This window comes from Colobus angolensis, unplaced genomic scaffold (assembly GCF_000951035.1).
Source record: "Colobus angolensis palliatus isolate OR3802 unplaced genomic scaffold, Cang.pa_1.0 Scaffold200, whole genome shotgun sequence".
NCBI classification, from domain to species: Eukaryota; Metazoa; Chordata; class Mammalia; order Primates; family Cercopithecidae; genus Colobus; species Colobus angolensis.
In genome coordinates, this window is record NW_012115156.1 from 3,117,344 (window position 1) to 3,135,987 (window position 18,644).

Genomic DNA, 18,644 nt, shown 5'->3' on the forward strand with positions numbered 1-18,644 from the left:
TTGGTCTGCACTGGCATTTACTGAAAGTAATGTTCCTTTGGTTTAGTCATGTGGAAAATGCTTAAATGGAAGTAGCTATAGTAAAATAATTATTCTGATAAAACCAATATATTAACAATATGGAGACTCCACTGTCTTCACTGCCTCCCAATGTATCATTCTTACCTTCTGAGGAAGTTTCTGTATTGTTCATCTCTAGCTTGGGCTGTTCTCCTCATTATATTCTGGAATACCTCTCGATCTAGCGCCCATGTTTTAACATTGGTAATAGCTTTAGAAAAATCAAGAAAACAATAAAGCATTTAGTACCACATTGTGAAAACATTCCATAATATAAATCAATGGATTTGTTATATGTTCTTATAAAATGGTATTTCTTGGAAAATGCATTATTTAAACATACAAATGAAGGAGACAGCAAAATAAATAGCGAGCAATTTTATAAATCATTTTGGCACTGAAATACACCATTATTTGGAAATGACTAGCCAAAAATTTCCTTTCTAATTATGTTATAGTTAGGATGACATTCCAATTAGTTTGCAATTCCCAATTATGCACTAGATCATCAGGATGTGCTCTAGATTCGTGCTGTGATACAAGAGAAAGGCAATCAATTTGTAGCTAATCTGGAGAGTGAAGTCACAAACGTAATTGAAAGTTAAAGATATCTGTGTGTATGTGTGTGTTTTTATGTGTCTTTTTATGTTGTTCTGACACTGTTGCTAAAGCAGCTACATATTAAGAATATCTACAGTTACTTGTGTAAAATGCCTACAAATTATTTGAAACAGACTATGAAAGAAAGTTTTTGAGATAATTTTTTTTACAGGAAAGACTTAAGGGCAAGTGCAAAATTTAAAAAGAAAGTGGGGCAGAAGTGGTGGCTCTAAAAAATCTAGATGAAATTATGTTTGTACAATTTTTTAAAAAACAGTAAACAAAGCCTCTAAAATTGATCAAAACCCAAAGCTCTGGATTACCAAACTTTAAATTGGAATCATCTTGATATTCTTGTTAGAAATACAAGCTCCCTGGGCTCCACTGCCAGAGACTCTGATTCAGGTTGGGAGTAGAGACCCAGAAGCTGCATTTTTATCAAATACCTCAGCAAGGCTACCGCGTATAACCCAGTCCCAAACGCTGAAAAACATCATATCTATGTAATTCAGAAGGAAATCCAAGTTTGCCGTAAAGTCAATAAAACATAAATCTAAAGAAAAGCAAATAAAGTAATCCCAAAAGTCATTCATGAAAACTCTAATTACTCTAATTCATATTCCTTTTGACATAGATATATTTTTGTTGGTTTAATCAATTTCTCTGGCTTATAATATGGTCAGAATCTCGTTGAGACCAGCTAGAAAGCAAACATTCTGGATGAGCCAAAGACATATGTCTATGTAGTAAAACGTAAAGTGGCAATGAAAGCAAATATTGGAATCTGTCACCTTAAAGCCATTGTTTTTGTCAGAACAAACCTTTTTATTTTTATTTTTATTTTTTATTTAATCTAATTTTAATTTCCAGGATACATGTGCAGGACATGCAAGTTTGTTCCACAGATAAACGTGTGCTGTGGTGGTTTGCTGCAACTATCAACCTAACACCTAGGTATTTAGCACCGCATACATTAGCTGTTTATCCTGTTGCTCTCCCTCCCCAACCCCTCCCCGTTGGGCTCCAGTGCGTGTTGTTCCCCTTCCTGTGTCCATGTGTTCTCATTGTTCAATTCCCACTTATAAGTGAGAGCATGCAGTGTTTGGTTTTCTGTTCCTGTGTTAGTTTGCTGAGGATAATGGCTTCCAGCTCCATCTATGTCTGTGCAAAGGACATAATCTTGTTCCTTTTTATGGCTATGTAGCATTCCATGATGTATACATATCACATTTTCTTTACCCAGTCTATCACTGATGGTCATTTGGCTTGATTCCATGTCTTTACCATTGTGAACAGTTAAAAGCCATTTTACATTTTACACACAAGTATCCAGAAAAGTTCTTTTTAGCTTAAATTATATAGGTAAGTGCTTCAATATAAATCCCTTAATAGGCATAGCATTTCTATTTTAAGAACATGTAGGGTAAAATGGGAAACAAAAAGACTGGATCAGGGTGCAAACGTGACTGAACTGGATTATCTTTAACATGCCACAACAATCCAAAGATGGAGCATTTCCTCTTTTATTACCTTTCACAGAGGCAGTCCTTGTACAGTTGTATAAAATGGCAAGCTCCCCAAATGTGGTCCACATAGGGATGGAGGACAGCAATTTCTCCCCTTGGAACACCTCTAGTCGACCCTCTATCAAGTAGAATTTTAAAAAACACACACACAAATAATCAAAATCCATGTAGATACTATAAATTAGAAAAATAAAACAATCATAAAGCACACAAAGTATACAGGTAAGATATTTTATGATTCTCATTATAATATACTGGTTAAAAGTGCAGACCGAAATCACCTCTGCCACTTACTATTAGCTGGGTTGCCTTGAGAAACTTTATCTGTCTGAAGTTCCTCATTGACAATGAGGATAATAATAATTATTATTATTATTTTACAGTGGTGAGAATGAAGTAAGTTAATCTAGGTAAAGAGTTTAGAACAATGGCTAGTGCATAGTAAATACTGTGTTAGCTATTATTAATATTATTATTTTTACAATGTTCTTTTCCTGAAGCAGCGGATGGCAAGTGTTTTGTTTAAAATTCATTATGAACTATGAGAAATGTAATACATGAAACTAATTTTCTTTTATGAGGAGCTCAACAATCACTGTATGTCTTAAAAACACAGAGCAGTTGTTCACACTGATGGAATGACAACCTGTCATAACCAGTAAGTAGACTGGCCCTGGAATCAGACTGCCTGGTTGTGTCCTGATTCAACTCGTTTTTGCCTATGTGACCTTGAGCAAGTTACTTCATGGTGCCTCAATTGTTATCTAACCTCTCATTTATTTAAATGTAATGCATATTAGTTACAAATGAAAATCACTAAGAAGAGTGTTTGGCACTTATCATTACCGAGGCAAAGACTGGAGGAAGGGAGAGGCAGAACTTTGTATCCCCTTCACTATTTTTTTTTTTTTTTTTGCCTTGGTAGCTTTCCTCTTCTTTTGCTTTGAACAAATACAAACAAAACCTTAACCAACTAAAAGCATAAGCAAAAAAGATCTAAGTTCTTAGAGGAAAAACAAAATGGTGGGGCAATGTCTCCTTTCCTTAAAGAATTAGTCTTTCTTTTTCCTAATTCACTGCTAAGGAGCTCTGGATCATCTCTGTCCATCCATCCATTCAGCAGAACTGATCTGAGTACCTATGTTGTGCTGGGAACTGTTCAAGTGCCAGAGCCATAGAGGGGACAAAAGAGAAAATATACTTAGTCTGATAGAATTTATATTAGCAAGAAAGAAAAAAAAAACTCAGTTTTGGCTCCAAATCCTACAGGTTAGACATGCAATTTAAAATTTCTCATTAGCTATTCTTTCAAAGTCACTTAGTGGTAGTGTCCAATTGATATCATGAATCTTAATGCATTTCAAGTTTTTATCTTGAAATTGGTTAAGGTCATGGTACCTAAGCAATGCTGAAGAATTATATGGAATATCAAAAGTTTAAGCTAAATATGCTTTTACTATTTGCTATTCATGCTATGTTTCATAAAGGGAATATTTTTAATCATCAAATTAATTTGCCCAACCAGATAATTAAACCAGGCAATTCAATCCTTGGGTGACACTGTAATTATTTCAAATAAGAAACCATCCAATTTTAATTTCCATGTGTGCCATAACCCTGATCTCAATAGCTGTTTTGATACTGACTGCTGTTCAACCTCTTCTCTCCCTGAACCTTTCATTAGAACTACTTGGGAAGGAATGAGTTAGGCTAACATCAGTTTCTCATCCTCTCCTAGGAGGTTTCATAAATATTTGTTGACTTAATGACCCATCTTCTCTTGCTGCACTACTCTAGTGTTGCTAAAGCAGAAGTTAAAATGGCTAAGAGAAAAGTTGCAAGAGGGAAAAGTTGTCCCTAAAAAATTCAAGGCCAGCTAAATTAAGACTATAGCTCATTAATTAAGTAGAATGATTACTTGGGAATGACTGTATAATTTTAAAGCTGCCTACAAAGATATACATGGCAAATAATAATCATAAAATTGGCGTGTTCAAATAATCAAAGTACATAAAAACAATCTTTTATATACCATAAATAGAATAATACATGTTTATTAATTTGTTCAGGTAGACAACTTCTGCCTCACACTTAAGGCCCCAAAGGAACAAGAATAAAAGCATTACTTAGATTATCAGGAACTACAATGCCAAATAGAAAGCATACCTCCACTCATCATTTCTTCTGGGTAAGCCAGTTTTAACTTTTTTTCCCTAAAACTCAAAAAGTTGTGCCAGAATGTGACAAAAATGTTCTATAACTTTAATCCCTGTTCACATAATTTTTTGCTGCTATATATAAAAGAGAAAAAAATTGAGTAGTCATTATAAGATCTATACATTACAAAAATAAAACATTTGCCTATCTAACCATTATAATCTTCCTGACATGTAAGCATGTTCAAATTACCACAGATGAAGGAAACCATTTAAATGATTCTAAAAACACCAGTTTTAATTGTAAGATGTGTCATTTGATTTGTGTGTTGCTCAAAGGTACTTAAATTACCTTTTAAAATCATTGGTATAAAACCAAAACATTTTCCAGAGCCACAATAATAATTGCTTTATTTTTTCCTGGTGCATTATCTTAAAATGTTAACTTCAGCAGCAGTATTTTGAATAAAAACACTTTTGAGTGAGTGGTATTGAGATTAGACGTGCGGATTCTTAAGTCAAATTGCCTAAGTGTGCATTTTACCTCCACTGCTTATGAGCTGTTTGGCGTTACCCTCTCTAAGACACAGTCCACATTAGTAACATGGAGAAAATAGAACTTACTTTACAGGGTTGGTGAGAAGATAAAATGAGATCTCTCTATCAACTGCTCAATAGGATGCCTGATGTATAGAAATCTTTCAGCACATATTAAGTATTACCATCATTATGATCAGATCAACAATCCTGCTATTTCATGATTCAATATGTTATGTTTTCTACAAATAGAGCAACTAGTTTTATGTTTTTATAAATGCCTGCAAAAAATCACAACAGGCAAAATATTTATTATATAATAACTGGAAAAATCTGTGACACCCACCTGCCAGCACAAAGATATGGTTTCCTGGTTCTCCTTGCTTAATAATGTAACTCCCTTGCTGATAGTTTCTCCCATACATGCATTCCACCATGTCTTTGATCTGCTGAGGATCCAGTCTTTTCAGAAACTGATTTTTATTAAGGGCGTCTGTAATGAGCTTCTTCTCACTGTTATAATGGAAAAGAGATGTTAGTTACAATTAATGAAAATCATGTTTTGCTATGTAGATTTACTTTATTCTGATTCTTGATAATATTATCTACAAATTTACAACTTTCTACCAAGAACAATTTTTTTCTAATGCCACCAAACATTTCATAACTACCACAGCTTACGTGCAAAACCTATGAAAATATTTTTGAATATTATTCTGATAGTCATTATGACACCAATATTATTATTGTTCCTAATTGCCATCAACACAAATGTAGCATTTCTCAAGATCCATAGATGCACTACTAATGGACACATGATTTTTCAGACAGAAAGCAAATCTCATCGATATAAAGGAGTTGCATTTAAGGGAATACAACACAGTCTTCACTCATTGATGTATTCATGTATGCATAGTGCCTATAGTACTAGTTATTTTATATTTTATTTAATCCTCATTACCATATTATGAGATAATTACTATTCCTATTTTAGGAAGAAGTAGACTAATAGGTAAGAAGCAACTAATTCTTCATGGGATTTTAAACTAAGTAGATGAATCTGAAGTCTGGGCTGCTTCCATTCCACCCCATTGTCTCTTCTGAGGGAGAAAGCTTCTAAGGGAGAAAGCCCTTGGGCCTTGGTAGGGTTGATCAGACATCGGTGGTAACAGTGACAGTCTAGGTTTGACTAGGTTTTACTCTAGATATGTGTGGACTAGACAGAACTGACATTTCCAATCTCACAGTCCATTCATTCCTCAAATCCAAGTTCTACTTGTTGATAATCCTATAATGCTCTGCTTTATTTTGGAAAAGATGCAGCTCAAAATAGTTACCCAATCTTCATTAAGATAAATTTAAAATGTTTTAGTTAAAATTCTTTATATGTATATTTCATAAAATTATTGTGCTGAAAGAAAAGATGCTCTGTGGGCTAAGTCAGAATCTGTACAATATATTAACTCTTGATCATAAAACTCAGCATGATTTTTTAAATACTTTTCTGTATTTTTCATTCAAACTCTCTCCCAATTACTGTTTGAAAACTGGTGATCTTTTTCTACACAAAAAGTTTTCGAACAAAAGGTAAGACTTCATGAAAGTAAATAATTCTTTCATGACCCTTTAGGCTACATGAAGATCTTTAGGCTACATGAAGAAAACAGAATGAAGTCTTGTACAAAGAAATTTCTTCTTCCCTACAGTGACTCAAAGCTATTCAAATTCTTTAAGTGCCTTGAGAAGTTCCATCTAATCTATTACCAAATCTTATCAATTCGTTTTAAAAAATATCACTGTTATCCATTTTATTTCCCATTTTCAAGGATGTCACCACAGTCCAAGAACAAATCTTAGGTCTGGACAACTTTAAAAGTTTATTTTCTTGGACTTAAGCTTCTAACCTACTTTCCCTAAAATTCATCTGTACTATATCATCAGATTATTCTTACTAAAAAAATTAAAAAATAGATTTCATGCTTATCCAATTTATTTTCGTCCACTAAAGCCAACTCACTTAATATATATCGAGAACATATCTTTGCTAGGTAATCCTCCTAGTACAACTGGTAGAACTGTGAACAATATCAAGAAGCTCCAGCTTTCACAGACTTTATATGTTAGTATAATATTCTAGTTAGTGTTTCCTCAATGCCCACATATACCAATTTTCCAAAGTATGTTCCAAGAACACCGTTTCTTTATAAGCAAAAGTGTGCTATGTTGAAGCAACTTTGGAAATATACAATGCACACTTTAAAGATTCAAAGAAGTTTTGCTGTAAACAAATCTCTTTAAACCAGTATTTTTCAAGCTTCAATGTCCTTTTTATTTATTTCTTTTTTGGTTTAACTTCATTCATTCAACATCCAACATTCCATGGAAGTACTCAAAAAGACCCTTTTGCCCATAGGAAAAAATCAATATCCTACAACCCGGTATTTACCATTTTCTACAACATGGCTCCAATCTATCCATTTAGTACTTACTCCTGAAGCAAATTTTTTATTATAGATAAGCTGGTATCCTTATCATGCCCTGTATCTTTGAACTTTGCCTTAAGAGATGGAACATGTTTTCTTTTGTGACTTATCTTACTTTTTACTCCTCAACCTTTCCAAACCTTATACATTCACCAAGAAATTCCTCATGATTTTAAATTGGATGATTTAAAATGGATGCTGTAGTTTACACAATCCTTTCTTTCTCCTCTGAATTCCTAGAGTACTGATATTCACATCTGTTCTGCTTTTAAAATGACATTAAGCACTTACTTAGGACATAAAAATTAATCAAACATGACCCATGGTCTCAAAAAGTTTCCAGACTTTTATAACTTAGTGTATAAACATACTGTAATAGTCTCTAACTAGTAAAATTATCGCTATGAATTTTTCTCAAAAGTATATTATAAATTTAAAATGACTTATTTTAAAAATCTGATAAGTTTCAGCCAGGCATGGTGGCTCATGCCTGTAATCCCAGCACTTTGGGAAGCCGAGGCAGGCAGATCACGAGGTCAGGAGATGTAGACCATCCTGGCTAACATGGTGAAACCCCGTCTCTACTAAAAATACAAAAAATTTAGCCGGGCATGGTGGTGGGCACCTTGTAGTCCCAGCTACTTGGGAGGCTGAGGCAGGAGAATGGCGTGAACCTAGGAGGTGGAGGTGGCAGTGAGCCAAGATCACGCCACTGCACTCCAGCCTGAGCGATAGAGATGCCATCTCAAAAAAAAAAAAAGAATGTAACTTTGAAACTCCTTTTACAACTATGATAGACCAGCCATTATCAGCATAACTCTTCCTGCTCCCATGAAACAACTATGAAAGCTGATTACATAGATAGATAATCTCTTGGAAGTATTAAAGATCTATCAACATAGCAACAACTTAGAGTCATGATCTACAAGAGAGCATGAGGCTGACAGTCTCCTCTGCATTTCCTTCAAGGCATTTGCTGCTTTTCAGGCAGCTACTGAACACAGTCTTGGCTATCTCAAAGACAAAAGTTCATGTTCAAAGCATACCATGAAGTGGAATGATAGGATGCTTCGTTCTTACTCCTAGGCTACAGCCCTTCAGATGTCCCATCTGAAATCCTGGGTGTCTACCTGGGATTCTGGTAAACACCTAGGATTTCAGATGGAAATCTGAAGGGCTGCAGCCTAAGAGTAAGAACTAAGCAAAATAGGCTAGCTCTCAAAAACACTGAAAAGCAGCTACCAAACAAACAAAACACTATTTTGGTTACAACTATCAGCCACTAGATTAACTGCATGCCAGAAGCAAAAGTAAATATTCTCCATAGAAGTTCACAAAATCTGGACACTCAAATTTTCTCCACAGTTTTTTAAATAGCAAATATTTGTCATGACATCAGAAGTTACCAGGCATACTAAGAGAAAAGGCCAAATGACTGAGGACAGAGAGAAAAAAGACAATAGAAACAGAACCATAGTAGATCAATATATTGCAGCTATCAGGTGCAACTTTAACTATAAGCAATATGCTTTCAGGACAAATGGAGATGTCAGTAGAAAATGTGAATCTTTAAAGAAATCAAATGTAAATTCTAAAACTTAAAAACACAATATCTGAAGCTTGAAACTAAAAAGATCAGCTGGGACCCTGAAGAAAGAGAAATAATTGAGCTGAAACAATATATGAAGGAATCATATTTAAGAGTTAGCTTAAATCAGGCAGGGTGCAGTGTCTCATGCCTGTAATCTCAGCACTCTGAGAGGCTGAGGTCGGCAGATTACGAGATCAAGAAATCGAGACCATCCTGGCCAATATGGTGAAACCCCATCTCTACTAAAAATACAAAAATTAGCTGGGCTTGGTGGTGCATGCCTGTAGTCCCAGCTACTCTGGAGGCTGAGGCAGGAGAATCGCTTGAACCTGGGAAGCAGAGGTTGCATTGAGAGCCAAGATTGCGCCACAGCACTCCAGCCTGGCAACAGAGCAAGACTCTGTCTCAAGAAAAGGCAAGAAAAGAAAAAAAAGAAAAGAAGAGTTAGCAGAGTTAGCTTAAATCAATTACAAGATGTCAAGCACAGACAAGATGCCTTATAAACTCTGCATAAAATAAATACAAAGAAAACCATATCTAGGCCTACCATAGTCAAATTGCTGAAATACCAAATACAATGAGAAAACTCTAAAAAGCAGCTAAAAATAAAAAGGCATTGCTTTCAAATGACTAACTTACTCTTCAACAGAAATAACAGAAACCAGAACACAGTAGCATATCTTCAAAGCGCTTCAAAGAGCCAATACCTTTACCCAGTGAAAATCACCTTCAAAAATGAAGGCAAAAGGAAGATATTTTCAAAATGTTTTTCCGTTGGCAACAGACTTGTAACAGTGAAGAGCTCCAGACAGAAGAAATATGATCTCAGATGGAAACTGGCAGATGTTGGAAGGAAGAAAGAGCAATGGAAAATATAAATCTGTGGGTGATTAAAGAAAGCTTGTATTTCTCTAAGAGCAATAATAATACCTTGTGCAGTGTAAAATATATAATAAATAAATGTAGAAAACAGCCAAAATTGCAGGAAAGGGAACAATAAATGGAGTTAACATAATTTAAGGTCCAGCAATTGATAAAAGTACTAATCTATGTTAAAAGTTTAGTAAGTTAAGGATGCATGCCATAATTTATAGTGAGGCCTACAAGATTAGTCAAAGAATGTTTAACTAGAAAGCTAACAAGGATAGGCCGGGCATGGTAGCTCATGCTTGTAATCCCAGCATTTTAGGAGGCCGAAGGCAGATGGATCACCTGAGGTCAGGAGTCTGAGACCAGCCTAGCCAACGCCGTCTCTACTAAAAACACAAAAATTAGCCAGGCATGGTAGCGGCCACCTGTAATCCCAGCTACTTGGGAGGCTGAAGCAGGAGAATCACTTGAACCTGGGAGTCAGAGGTTGCAGTGAGCTGAGATCGCACCATTGCACTCCAGCCTGGGCAACAAGAGTGAAACTCCGTCTCAAGAAAATAAAATAAAATAAATTAATTAAATAAAGAAAGCTAACAAGGATAAAATAGAATTAAAATATATACTTAAATAATCCTCAAAACATGGCAAACAGAAAGAGAAATTGAATAATATTAGATATTAGATTTAAACCCCAATTTTTTTTTTACATTGGAGATAAATATACCAAATACCCCAATTAAAAGACAAGCTTGTCAGACCAATAAAATAAAATTTAAAAGGAAATAGTAAGTGTATATTGCTAATAAGATACATGCCTTAAAGGCAATGTATGGAAAGGCTGAAAATAAAAAAGTGGAGAAAGACATACTATGTAAACATCAATTTAAAATGAATTTTTCTCTGATATAGGAAAGTAAGCCTTAATAAAAAACATATTTCTAGAAATAGAGAGGAATTTTTCATATTCATATCATCAAGAATATCTAAATATTCTAAATATGTATCCACTTAATATGATAGCATCAAAATATATGGAACAAAACTGGCAAAATTAAAAGAAGAAATAGACAAGTGTCCCACATTAATTCTGGGAGATTTTACCACATCTCTCTAATTAATAGAATAAGCCAACAAAAATTAGTAAGTAGAGCTGAATATTTGATTATTGAACTTTATTTAATCTCTCGACCTCACTGATATTTTAAATCTCTATTCAATAAATTCAGAGCACACATTCATTTCCAGTGCACATTAAACCATCACAAAAACTGACCACATGGCGAACCACAAATCATTTCAAGACATTTCATAAGACTGAAGTAATACAGAGTATATTCTTTAAATATAGTATTAATAGAATAAAGCTAGAAATCAATAACAGAAAAATCATAAAATCCTCAAATGTTTGAGAATTGAGCAATACATTTCTAAATAACCCATTGGTCAAAACTTAAGTTATAAGAAAAGCCAAATCATATTTTGAAATAAATAATAATAAAATATGACATAAAACTTGCAAGATGCAGTTAAAATGATGCATAGAAGAAAAGTTATGCTGTCAAATTATATAATAGAATAAATATTATAAATGAGCATCCTAAGCATCCATCTCAAAAGACTAGAAAAAGAAAAGTAAGTTGAACTCAAAAAGGAAGAAAATAACACAATGACAGCAGAAAATAATAAAACAGGAAAAAAGAAGTATAGAAGTATAATGAAGAGAATCAACACAGCCCAAAATAATTTCTTTGAAAAGAATAATAAAATGATAATTCACAACAAGACAGGACTTGGGGAGTAAGAGAGGAAGGAGGTATAATTACTATTATTAGAAATAAGAAGGAGATATCACTATGGATATTACAGATATAAAAAGAGAAATGAGTAGTATGAACAACTTTACAGTTAAAAATTAAACTGCATTCTTGCCAAAATTATATATAGTTTTCATACTATATACATATATTCATTTTGTTCATACTATATAGTCCAGCATCAAGCAATTAAAAATAAAATTTTTAAAATGACATCATTTAAAATAGTTTCAAAAACATTGAGTATGGAAAACTGTGATAAAATGAAAAAAATTTCTAGAAAAATAAACCACCAAATCTGAGACAAGAAGAAATAGAAAATCTGATTAGCAATAAAGAAACTAAATCAAATATAAAAACTATCCCACCCAAAAAAGTCTAAACCCAGATGACCTTATTATTAAGCCTTATAGATATTCAAAGAAAAATTAATATTAAATTTATATAATATTTTCCAGAAAACAGGAAAGATGAATTTTTCCCAATTCATGTTATAATGCCAGAATAGCCTGATAAGGAGTTATACTACAAAAAAGAAAAATGAAATCTAATATCCCTAATGAACAGGGGGACAAAAGTAAAAAACAAAACAAACAAGCAAAGTATAAAAAATAAATATTCTAGATTAGATTGAACATTAACATAATTATCTACATGAAAAGAATAAAGGAGAAAAATGTAGAAATATAGCAGGATGCAGAAAGAGTATTTGGTAAAATTAAACACCTGTAATACTTTTTGAATTAAGTAATACTTTTGGCAAATTAAGCATAGGGGAAAATCTCCTTAATCTGATAAAATATATATACAAAACAAAACAAAAACACATCATATTACATTATGAAACATTGAAAGCTTTCCTACAGACATCAGAAATGGGACACTTCAATCCTGAATCAGAAGTCTGAGCAAATTTAATAAAGGGAGACAGAAAAGAAACAAAAAGAAGAAAAATAAAGTAAGAAAATAAAATATGTAAACGTAGAAAAAGAAAAAATTAAACTGCATTCTTTCCAAAAGATATGATTGCGTATGTGAAAAAGTCAAAAGAAAATACAGGTAAACCACCAATATCAACAGGTGATTTCAACAATCTCACTTGATACAAAGTCACTATACAAATTTAATTGTATTTCTATATTCTAATATTAAGCAATTAATAATAAAAACTTTTAAATAATTTAAAATAGTATCAACTATGAAAGATTATATCTAACAAAGATAAGTAAGACGTCTACACAGAATACAAAATACTATTAAAAGAGTGAGAGAAAACCTAACTAAATTGAAGAATATACCATGGTCATAGATTAGAACACTACATTTTTAATTATGTTAATTACATTCAAGTTGATCAGGTTCAATGAAATCCCAATCAATGCTCTAAATTTAAAAATTTATGAAAATTGAGGCCGGGCGCGGTGGCTCAAGCCTGTAATCCCAGCACTTTGGGAGGCCGAGACGGGTGGATCACGAGGTCAGGAGATCGAGACCATCCTGGCGAACCCGGTGAAACCCCGTCTCTACTAAAAAATACAAAAAACTAGCCGGGCGAGGTGGCGGACGCCTGTAGTCCCAGCTACTGGGGAGGCTGAGGCAGGAGAATGGCGTAACCCCGGGAGGCGGAGCTTGCAGTGAGCTGAGATCCGGCCACTGCACTCCAGCCCGGGCGACAGAGCGAGACTCCGTCTCAAAAAAAACAAAGGATTATAAATTATTCTAGTACAAAGACACATGCACACGTATGTTTATTGCGGCACTATTCACAATAGCAAAGACTTGGAATCAACCCAAATGTCCATCTGTGACAGACTGGATTAAGAAAATGTGGCACATATACACCATGGAATACTATGCAGCCATCAAAAAGGATGAGTTTGCGTCCTTTGTAGGGACATGGATGCAGCTGGAAACCATCATTCTTAGCAAACTATCACAAGAAGAGAAAACCAAACACCGCATGTTCTCACTCATAGGTGGGAACTGAACAATGAGATCACTTGGACTCGGGAAGGGGAACATCACACACTGGGCTTATCATGGGGAGGGGGGAGGGGGGAGGGATTGCATTGGGGAGTTATACCTGATATAAATGATGAATTGATGGGTGCTGACGAGTTGATGGGTGCAGCACACCAACATGGCACAAGTATACATATGTAACAAACCTGCACGTTATGCACATGTACCCTAGAACTTAAAGTATAATAAAAAAAAAAAAAATTATGAAAATTGAGAAGCTGATACTAAAATTCTTATAGTCATAAAAAGGCCCAAGACTAGCTTCACAACATTGAAGAATAACAAAATTGCAACACTTAAAGTAATGGATATCAAAAATTACTATGAAAGAAAATAATTAAGAGAATATATACTACTGGCACAACAATGGATAAAAAGACTTTTGGGGAGTGACTGACAAGATGGCCAAATAGGAACAGCTCCAGTCTGCAGCTTCCAGCAAGATCAATGCAGAAGGTGAGTGATTTCTGCATTTCCAACTGAGGTACATGGCTCATCTCACTGGGATGGTTAGAGAGTGGGTACAGCCCACGGAGGGCAAGCTGAGCAGGGTAAGGCATCGCCTCACCCAGGAAGGACAAGGGGTCGAGGAACTTCTGCCCCTAGCCAAGTGAAGCCATGAGGGACTGCACCATGAGGAATAGTGCACTCAGGCCCAGATACTACACTTTTCTCATGGTCTTCTCAACCTGCAGACCAGGAGAGTCCCTTGGGTGCATATGATACCAGGGACCTTTGTTTCAAGCACAAAACTGGGTGGCCATTTGGACAGACACCAAGCTGGCTGCAGGAGTTTTTTTTATTTTTATTTTTATACCATTCCGTGGTGCCTGGAATGCCAGCAAGATAGAATCGTTCACTCCCCTGAAAACGGGGTTGAACCCAGGGAGCGGAGTGGTCTAGCTCAATGGATCCCACCCCCATGGAGCTCAGCAAGCTAAGATCCACTGGTTTGAAATTCTCACTACCAGCACAGCAGTATGAAGTCAATCTGGAACACCTGAGCTTGGTGGGGGAAGGGGTGTCCACCATTACTGAGGCTTGAGTAGGCGGTTTTCCCCTCATAGTGAAAACAAAGCTGGAGGGAAGTTCAAACTGGGTGGAGCCCACCACAGCTCTGCAAAGATGCTGTGGCCAGACAGCCTCTCTAGATTCCCCTTCTCTGGGCAGGCCATCTCTGAGTGAAAGGCAGCAGCCCCCAGGCATCAGTTAATAGATAAAACTTCCATTTCCCTGGAACAGAGCACCTGGGGGAAGGGGCAGCAGTAAGCGCAGCTTTGGCAGATTTAAATGATCCTGCCTGCTGGCTCTGAAGACAGCAGGAAATCTCCCAGTTCAGAGTTCAAGTTCTGCTAAGGGACAGTCTGCCTCCTCAAGTGGGTCCCTGAACTCCCATGCGTCCTGACTGGGAGACACCTCCCAGCAGGGGGTCAAAAGACACCTCATACAGGAGAGCTCCAGCTGGCATCTGGCAGGTGCGCCTCTGGGACGAAGCTTCCAGAAGAAAAACAGGCAGCAATCTTTGCTGTTCTGTATCCTCTACTGGTGATACCCACGCAAACAGGGTCTGGAGTGAACCTCCAGTAAACTCCAGCAGACCTGCAGCAGAGGGGCCTATTAGAAGGAAAACTAACAAACGGAAAGGAATAGCATCAACATTAACAAAAAGGATGCCCACACAGAAGCCCCATCTGAAGGTCACCAACATCAAAGACCAAAGTATATAAATGTATGAAGTTGAGAAAAAACAGTACAAAAAGGCTGAAAATTCCAAAAACCAGAATGCCTCTTCTCCTCCAAAGGATCACAACTCCTCGCCAGCAAGGGAAGAAAACTGGACAGAGAATGAGTTTGATGAATTGACAGAAGTAGGTTTAAGAAGGTGGGTAATAACAAACTCCTCTGTGATAAAGGAGCATGTTCTAACCCAATGCAAGGAAACTAAGAATGTTTAAAAAGGTTAGAGAAATTGCTAACTAGAATAATCAGTTTAGAGAAGAACATAAATGACCTGATGGAGCTTAAAAACACAGCAAGAGAACTTCGAGAAGTATACACAAGTATCAATAGTCGAATCAATCAAGTGGAAGAAAGGATATCAGAGACTGAAGATCAACTTAATGAAATAAATAGTGAAGACAAGATAAGAGAAAAAAGAATGAAAAGGAACAAACAAAGCCTCCAAGAAATATGGGACCATGTGAAAAGACCAAATCTACGTTTGAGTGGTATACCTGAAAGTGATAGGGAGAATGGAACCAAGTTGGAAAACACTCTTCAGGGTATTATCCAGGAGAACTTCCCCAACCTAGCAAGACAGGGCAACAATCAAATTGAGGAAATACACAGACCACCACAAAGATACTTCTCAAGAAGAGCAACCCCAAGAAACATAATCATCAGATTCACCAAAGTTGAAATGAAGAAAAAATGTTAAGGGCAGCCAAAGAGAAAGGTTGGGTTACCCACAAAGAGAAGCCCATCAAACTAAGTGGGGCATTTAGCCCATTTACATCTAAGCCAGAAGAGAGTGGGGGCCAATATTCAACATTCTTAAAGAAAAGAATTTTCAACCCAGAATTTCATATCCAGCCAAACTAAGCTTCATAAGCAAAGGAGAAATAAAATCCTTTACAAACAAGCAAATGCTGAAAGATTTTGTCACCACCAGGCCTGCCTTACAAGAACTCCTGAAGGAAGCCCTAAATATGGAAAGGAGAAACCAGTACCAGCCACTGCAAAAACATATCAAATTGTAAAGACCATCAACACTATGAAGAAACTACATCAACTAATGGGCAAAATAACCAGCTAGCATCATAATGACAGGATCAAATTTACACATAATAATATTAACCTTAAATGTAAATGGGCTAAATGCCCCACTTAAAAGACACAGACTGGTGAATTGGATAAAGAGTCAAGATGCACTGGGGTACTGTGTTCAGGAGACCAATCTCACATGCAAACACAAACACAGGCTCAAAAACAGGGATGGTGGAATATTTAACAAGCAAATGGAAAGCCACAAAAAGCAAGAGTTGCAATCCTAGTCTCTGATAAAACAGACTTTAAATCTACGAAGATCAAAAAAGACAAAGAAGGGCATTACATAATGATACAGGGATCAATGCAACAAAAAGAGCTAATTATCCTCAATATATATGCACCCAATACAGGAGCACCCAGATCCAAAAAGCAAGTTATTAGAGACCTACAAAAAGACTTAGCCTCCCACACAATAATAGTGGGAGACTTCAACACCCCACTGTCAATATTAGACAGATCAACAAGACAGAAAAATAACAAGGATATTCAGGACTTGATTCAGCTCTGGACCAAGTAGACCTAAGAGACCTCTAGAGAACTCCACCCCAAACCAACAGAATATACATTCTTCTCAGCACCACATCACACTTATTCTAAAATCGACCACATAATTGGAAATAAAACACTCCTCAGCAAATGCAAAAGAAAGGAAATCATAAAAAAAAAAAAAAAACCAGACTCTCAGACCACAGTGCAAACAAATTAGAACTCAGGATTAAGAAACTCACTCAAAACTACACAACTATATGGAAACTGAACAACCTGCTCCTGAATGACTACTGGGTAGATAATGAAATTAATGCAGAAATAAATAAGTTCTTGGAAACTAATGAGAACAAAGACACAACGTACCAGAATTTCTTGGACACCGCTAAAGCAGTGTTTAGAGGGAAATTTATAGCACTAAATGCCCACGGAGAACGTGGGAAAGATCTAAAATCGACACCCTAACATCACAATTAAAAGAACTAGAGAAGCAAGAGCAAACAAACTCAAAAGCTAGCAGAACAAAAGAAATTACTGAGATCAGAACAGAACTGAAGGAGACAGAGACATGAAAAACCCTTAAAAAAAAAACAATGAATCCAGAAGCTGATTTTTTGGAAAGATTAACAAAATAGATAGATCCCTAGCCAGACTAATAAATAAGAAAAGAAAGAAGAATCCAACAGACGAAATAAAAAAATGATAAAGAGGATATCGTCACTGATCCCACATAAATACAAACTACTATCAGAGAATACTGTAAACACCCCTACTCAAAAAAACTAGAAAATCTAGAAGAAATGGACAAATTCCTGGACACATAAACCCTCCCAAGATTAGACCAAGAACAATTCAAATGCCTGAATAGACCAACAACAAGTTCAGAAATTGAGGCAGTAATTAATAGCCTACCAACCAAAAACAGCCCAGAACCAGACAGATTCACAGTCAAATTCTACCAGAGGTACAAAGATTAGTTGATACCATTCCTTCTGAAATTATTCCAAACAATAGAAAAAGAGGGACTCCTCCCTAACTCATTTTATGAGGTCAGCATCATCCTGATACCAAAACCTAGCAGAGACACAACAAAAACAGAAAATTTCAGGCCAATATCCCTAATGAACATCGATGCAAAAATCCTCAATAAAATACTGGGAAACCGAATCCAGCAGCACATCAAAGAGCTTATCCACTAGGATCAAGTCAGCTTCATCCCTGGGATGCAAGGCTGGTTCAACATACACAAATAAAAAAATGTAATCCATTACATAAACAGAACCAATGACAAAAACCACACGATTATCTCAATAGATGCAGAAAAGGACTTCAACAAAATTCAACACCCCTACATGCTAAAAACTCTCAATAAACTAGGTGTTGATGGAATGTATCTCAAAATAATAAGGGCTATTTATGACAGATCCACAGCCAATATCATACTGAATGGGCCAAATCTGGAATCATTCCCTTTAAAATCTGGCGCAAGTCAAGGCTGTGTTCTCTCACCACTCCTATTCAATATAGTATTGGAAGTTGTGCCCAGGGCAATCAGGCAAGAGAAAATAAATAAAGGGTATTCAAATAGGAAAAGAGGACGTCAAATTGTCCCTGTTTGCAGATGACATGATTGTATATTTAGAAAACCCCATCGTCTCAGCCCAAAATCG

General features: G+C 35.8%; 1 protein-coding gene and 1 long non-coding RNA gene across 4 annotated transcripts in view; one reads left to right on the top strand and one right to left on the bottom strand.

Moving 5' to 3' along the window:
• The window catches only part of PRKG2 (protein kinase, cGMP-dependent, type II), a 117,488-nt gene that overhangs the window by 72,896 nt on the left and 25,948 nt on the right, over positions 1-18,644 (bottom strand). For all 3 annotated transcript variants that reach the window (XM_011941748.1, XM_011941746.1, XM_011941747.1), the window contains exons 3-5: positions 5,226-5,392; positions 2,191-2,304; positions 166-271 (exon numbers count right to left, since the gene is read on the bottom strand). In XM_011941748.1, coding sequence (XP_011797138.1) covers positions 166-271; positions 2,191-2,304; positions 5,226-5,392 — 387 coding nt within the window. The remainder of the gene's footprint in view (positions 1-165; positions 272-2,190; positions 2,305-5,225; positions 5,393-18,644) is intronic.
• LOC105511586 overlaps positions 4,337-18,644 on the top strand; it is an 18,107-nt gene continuing 3,799 nt past the window's right edge. The window contains exons 1-2 of the long non-coding RNA XR_001001734.1: positions 4,337-4,374; positions 5,874-6,021. This is a non-coding gene — a long non-coding RNA (uncharacterized LOC105511586). The remainder of the gene's footprint in view (positions 4,375-5,873; positions 6,022-18,644) is intronic.